The sequence below is a fragment of the Sinocyclocheilus anshuiensis genome, unplaced genomic scaffold (genome assembly GCF_001515605.1).
Source record: "Sinocyclocheilus anshuiensis isolate Anshui unplaced genomic scaffold, SAMN03320099.WGS_v1.1 scaffold1230, whole genome shotgun sequence".
Taxonomy (NCBI): Eukaryota; Metazoa; Chordata; class Actinopteri; order Cypriniformes; family Cyprinidae; genus Sinocyclocheilus; species Sinocyclocheilus anshuiensis.
In genome coordinates this window covers 40,359-46,875 of record NW_015558637.1, presented here as the reverse complement: position 1 = coordinate 46,875, position 6,517 = coordinate 40,359, and the positions used below count along the sequence as shown (strand labels likewise).

The 6,517-nt window shown below is 44.6% G+C and overlaps 1 protein-coding gene across 1 annotated transcript in view; it reads right to left on the bottom strand.

Moving 5' to 3' along the window:
- LOC107680885 (uncharacterized) overlaps positions 1-2,502 on the bottom strand; it is a 4,026-nt gene extending 1,524 nt beyond the window's left edge. The window contains exon 1 of the mRNA XM_016476961.1: positions 2,303-2,502. Within this exon, the coding sequence (XP_016332447.1) occupies positions 2,303-2,392 (90 nt within the window). The 5' untranslated portion in view covers positions 2,393-2,502. The remainder of the gene's footprint in view (positions 1-2,302) is intronic.
- Between the last annotated feature and the right edge of the window lie 4,015 nt (positions 2,503-6,517).

Here is a 6,517-nt window from a genome sequence, read left to right as displayed (position 1 = left end):
GTGTGCTAAGTGAGTGAACATCAAAGATCACACAACAGAATTGCGCGCGGTCTCTCTCTCTCTGTCTCTCTCTCTCTGTCTCTCTCCCTACCGTTAAGTAACCTGTGCATTGTCTTACTTACTTGTTTTTTACATATCCGACCGAACTACAAACTTTCCGGTGATGTCTGTGAGAAAGATATATTCACTCGACAAGCTCGCGCATCTGCGCCGCCGCGCGCTCAATCCACTCAGCGTGCTTTGTTTATCAGCTCGCGCAGATCAGCTATACAGGCGTTAACACTGAATGTTTAACGTTATATTCATTGCATACATATACTTCGTAGTAGACATTCTTAACTCCATTCTGCTGTCTGTTGTTCTGTTGTCGGTGTTTCTTTGTCTGAATATGGCACTTATCACATGCTGTGTGGTATCGGCGTTTGGTATCGGGGCATTTTAACGAGTACGAGTACAGGAGCTCAGTATCGGGCCCGATACCGATACGTGCATCCCTAGCCGTCGGGAAACAGGAAGTGGCTGAAGAAGACCTGCTGGGTGCTGGTGGGAAGATTTGGAGACGTTACAAATGGTACACTGATGAACAAAATTAATGGTATCCACTTGGAGAGTGGGCCACCAGAACCGGTTGGAGATGAGTTGAATGGTGGCTGTAATTCCTGGGTGACCTGCGCTGGGGGAGTTATGGACCCATTGCATCACACGATGATGAAGGCTAGGAGGAACATAGGTACGATCAGGAGAACATTCTGGCGGAGGGGGGTTCACTGATCTGGGCCTCTGCAATTTCTGTCATAATGTCCCATTGGATAGGAGCGAGAATGAGGTTAGAGGGGATTATGGGTTCCCTGGAAGGAGGGATTTGAGCTAATTCGTTTGGCCGATCTGAGGTACTTGAGGTTGTGGTGATCCGTAAGAACAACAAAGGGAAGTTTGGCCCCCTCCAACCAGTGACACCCTTCCTCCAAGGCTGCTTTCATGGCTAGAAGTTCCCGATCTCCTACATCAGAGAATAGAAGGCACAGGGGAAGAGTTTGGGAGGATTACCCTGACGCTGAGAGAGTATGGCTCCGATGCCTGTGTTGGATGCATCCACCTCCACAAAGAACTGTACTTCAGGGTCAGGATGGTGAAGAATGGGCGCGGAGGTGAAGCGTTCCTTTAGCTGTTGAAATGCCATGGTGGCAGATGGTGACCAAAGTAGACGTTGTTTATTTCCACTTAGCATGGAGGTGAGAGGTGCTGCAAATGGTGCTGAAGTCACGAATGAAACGTCTATAGAAATTTGCAAAGCCCAAGAAGCGCTGTAATTCCTTTACAGTAGTCGGTTGAGACCAGTTGAGCACAGACTGTACTTTCTTGTTATCCATAGATACCCCCTCAGCGCTAATTATGTAACCAAGAAAAGAGGTAACTGTCTGGTGGAACTCACATTTCTCAATCTTGGCATATAGCTGGTTGTCAATGAGCCTCTGAAGAACTGCCCGCACGTGCTGCACATGTGAGTCCAGGGTATCCGAATAAATCAAGATGTCATTAATATAGACTATGACCCCTTGGTTCAGCATGTCCCGGAAAACATCGTTAAAGAAAGCTTGGAAGACTGAAGGACTGTTGACCAATCCGAACGGCATAACGATATATTCATAGTGCCCTGACGTTGTCGAGAAAGCCGTCTTCCTCTCGTCTCCCTCCCAAATGCGAATCAGATTGTAGGCGCTGCGAAGGTCGAGCTTGGTGAAATATTTAGCAGTGCGAAGTTGTTCCAGAGCTGCTGGGCCTAGAGGTAGAGGGTAATGGAATTTGACTGTTATATCATTGAGACTGCGGTAATCAATGCATGGTCGGAGACCTCCCTCTTTCTTCTTGACAAAGAAAAAGCTAGCTGACGCAGGTGAGGTGGATGGTCTAATGAACCCCTTTGACAGCTCCTCCTCAATATATGCCTTCATGGACTCGGATTGAATCAGATTGTAGGCGCTGCGAAGGTCGAGCTTGGTGAAATATTTAGCAGTGCGAAGTTGTTCCAGAGCTGCTGGGCCTAGAGGTAGAGGGTAATGGAATTTGACTGTTATATCATTGAGACTGCGGTAATCAATGCATGGTCGGAGACCTCCCTCTTTCTTCTTGACAAAGAAGAAACTAGCTGACGCAGGTGAGGTGGATGGTCTAATGAACCCCTTTGACAGCTCCTCCTCAATATATGCCCTCATGGCCTCAGATTCTGGTTGCGATAGTGGGAAAACTCTACTTCTAGATGGGCTTGATCCTGGAAGAAGATCTATAGCGCAGTCACTGAGTCGGTGAGGAGGAAGTTGTGAGGCCTTGGTCTTACTGAAAGCGTCAGCGAGGTCATGGTACTCAGAGGGTACTCCCAGAACCGGTGAATCATCTGTTATCTGGGCTGGTCATGGAGAGGAGTGCGATAGGTTAGTGAGCAAATAATTCTGTTGGCAGGAGTCAGACCATTGTAGAATCTGTTTAGTTGTCCATGAAATTCGGGGGTTGTGGCTCTCTAGCCAGGGCAAGCCAAGGATGATGGGATTTTGAGGAGATTCAATGGCGAATGGTTTCCGTGTGAAGCATGCCAGTTCGGAGATACAGATCCTTGGTGATGAACTTGACCTGTCCTGTGCCCAAAGGACGTCCATCAAAGGTTGCCACTGCCACCCGGGATTCACATGGAACAAGAGGGAGATTATGAGTTTTGGCAAACCTTATGTCATTGAAATTTCCCGCAGCCCCCGAATCTATCAATGCTACGGTCTCCGTACATTTACCATTAAGCATTAGAGCAATGGGAACTTCTACACAGTTAATGGAATCAGGAGTAGAACTCACCGTAGCGGAACTTCGAGTGGCAGGACGAGTAGGACAGGAGGCTCTCAGATGGCCGGATAGACTGCAGTAGAGACAGAGATGATTACGAATTCTTCTCTCTCGTTCCTCACTTGTGAGGCGAGTGAAACCAATCTGCATGGGTTCCGATTCAGAGGAAACTGTGACTGCTTGAGAATACACAGGAAAGTGGCGAGGGGCACGTCGTGCACGCATTAAATTATCAATGCGAATGGAGAGATCAATGAATTGTTCGAGGGTCCTCCCCTCATCATGGCAGGCGAGCTCTGACTGTAACTCGGCCGTGAGTCCCTTGCGATACAGCAGTTTAAGTGGTTCGTCCTCCCATCCTGACTGTGCTGCGAGGGTGCGGAATGAGAGAGCATAATCCGCGAGTAACTGTTCTCCAGGCTCCTTTCTGCCCGCTGAATGCTCGAAAACCTCGCGGAAACATTTCAGAAAGCAGTCAAATGATGGAAATGACAGCCGTCTCCCCTCCCAAGCAGCAGTGGCCCAGTCCAGAGCTCGTCCAGTCAACAATGAGCAAACAAACGAAACCCGACTATCTTCGGTGGGGTGTAACTGCGGTTGTTGATTTACAAACATAGAGAATTGTAATAGAAAGCCCTTACATCTTTCCGGTGAGCCATCGAATTTCTTGGGAAATGCCAGATGTGGGCTGGTCGACGAGTGATTGGGACTGGGAATAGTTTGTGACGGAACGGATGGAGGAATGCTGGGCTCAGGCATGGTGACGCGAAGGGCTTGTAGCGTCCTCACCATCTCCTCCGTGAGCGAGGTGAGTCGTTGCAGCTGTTGTTGATGAGACGCTAACATGGAGGCTTGGGCAGAAACCTCGGTGGTGAGCTGATAAAGAGCTGCTGGATCCATGTTTGGCGAAGTCTTCTGTAATGAGGGGTCAGAGGCGTGCGGATCCATTTGCAGCTTTTATTAAAATAAATGGCAGAGTCAAACAGGCAGTAATCAATCACCGGCGTCAGGAACAACAGGGAAAATCCAGGAGAGTAAACAGTAACAGAGCGAGGGTCGGGGCAGGCGGCAGAGAATCACACTAGGATGAACAGTCCAAGGTAATACACGAGAGATCAAAAAAGACGGGATAAACGCTCAGAGATGTTAGCCGTGGCAAAACAAGACTTTGCGAAAACTAAGAGTCTGGATGCTGCTTAAATGGGGAAGCTAAGGGGAAACACCTGTGCCAGTAATCAGTCCCAGGTACGGGGTGTATGGGAAATGGAGTCCATATACGCTAGTACTCAGGAGAGGGTGCCCTCCAGTGGCGGTCGGAGAGAGCCACAGAGGCCTGATTTGTGACAATGTCTTTCTTGGATATCTTTATGTAACATGGTCCATACTGAGGTCACCCCCCGATGAAAGAGTGCACATCAATAAAATGCAATGACAGATACGCTTTAAGTCTTGACTGAGTTCCAATCAAAGTGCACCATCTTGACCAAAGATTTAAAATGCTCTTGGAGTCTTGAGAAGTTAATCCAAAGATATTGGAGGTCTTACTACTGGAGATGCTGCCAAGACGATACAGTCTCAAGAATTATGTTAACTCATTTCTCTGTCCGGGTTCAACACCAAAGCAACTGCAATAACCTCGACCTAAAAAGCCAAATCAAAAGTGTTATTAGATTTGAACAAATCCATTTGAATGAGGAAAAGAGATTATTTAAAGAAATGCCAGAACAGACATTCAGCATCTCTGGCATCTGGGTTTGTGTCTATTTTAAATTTAATAAATTAGAATCATGCTTCAAGTGCATCATTCTTTGTATCTGTGCCAAGCGGACTTACTGTGACCCTACGGAAGCTAAGAATGGTCCATTTACTGTTCGATGAAAGACTGGCAGAGCGTGCAGCTGAACCTGAATAAGTAGAAATCGAGATAAATGGAAAACATAAACATAGATCTAGGAGCTTTTCTTGTTTATGTCTGTTCACTGTCCTTCAAATACATTTATTCTGCATAACTCATCCTTATAACTTGATTTACATTCAATTTTGTGGAGCAAACAAAATATTATTTTTGTCCAAGTAAAAAATATATCAGAATGAAACAGCAAAACAAGGGGATTCAAAGAGCACGTTTATAGAAAATACAAAACAGCTTTACTTCCAGTCATTGACCTGAGGACAGATATTTAACTCAGAACCATAAAATGATGGGGAGGACAGTTCTATAACCTTTATCTATAATGCCATTTGCTTTACAAAACGGTAAGCTGCTAAAAATAGCAAAGTCCAAACACATACAATAGCTCAGGAGTTCATTGTTCTTTCAGTTTAAAGGATCTGTAAAATCCCTGGCTGTAATAAAACAACATCTCTTTGCATTTGAAGGTTTTTATGTAATAATGTGACAGTATGTTTAATGGCACATCAAATAGCACCATATGCTTTTATATGAAAAGAAAAAAAAATTGTATGGTATAGGCACACTCTTAAAAATAAAGGTGCTTCACGATGCCATAGAAGAACCTTTTTGTCTAAATGGTTCCATAAAGAACTTTTAACATCTGAAGAACCTTTCTGTTTCACAAAAGGTTCTTTGTGGCGAAAGAAGGTTCTTCAGATTACAAAAACGCAAGAAAGAGATGGTTCTTTAAAGAACCTTTGACTGAATGGTTCTTTGTGGAACCAAAAATGGTTCTCCTATGGCATCGCTTGAAGAACCTTTTGAAGCACCTTTATTTTTAAGAGTGCAGACATGACAGATCAGTCAAAATACAAGAGATATAAGAGTTAAAAGAGATTTCTTTATATATATATATATATATATATAGCAGCATCGTCGATCATGCCACTGGCCGAACAGCACTGACCATTCGATTGCATAGATTAAAATGCAAAATTAACTCTTTTGTCTTGAAGTATTTAATTAGGTCACACCACACTGGACATTAATTCAGGTTTAAAGAAGTGTTCTGGTTGCACTTGACTGAGAGAAATCGTCATTTTCAATTACGGCATATAGGGTGGGATGGGACACATATTATACAATCTTACAGTGTCTCAAACAGCTGTGCCAGGGATTAATCGAATAATAGGCAGATGGAAAGGAGATTAACTGGTCCCCTTCTTTCACAGCTCTCAACTTCAAGAACGTCTTTGCAGTGTTGTCAAAAGATTATAACCATTTGACATGATGGTGATAGAGGCTCAGCCTGCTGTCATGTGTGTGTGTGTGTTTTTTTATCTGAGATGGAGACAGAGAATTATTGTCTCATTTCAGATGAACCAGGGATGGCCTGATGGAGATAAGAACATCTATGTGTAACAGAACCATACTTTTAATTGTGCCATATGGCATACTTTCAGAATGTGACAAGTCAAATGCTGAATGCTTGGAGGTTGTTAGAGTTCTCAGGAAGTTTTGCTTCTTTTGGAGCTTTTGATTCTGCATTTCCACAAAAGTGACATACAGTGGATCCTTGGGAGTGCAAATGAAGCAAACAATCAACTATGGGTGGCAAGGCACTGTCAAAAGATCTCCGGCATAAAGTTGTGGACAGGCACAAGTCAGGAGACGGATACAAAAAATTTTCAAAGGCTTTATCAATGCCTAGAAGTTCAGTGAAGTCTATTAAGAAGTGGAAGGTATTTGGTACAACACAGACCCTCCCTGGATCAGGATGTCGCTCCAAACTGG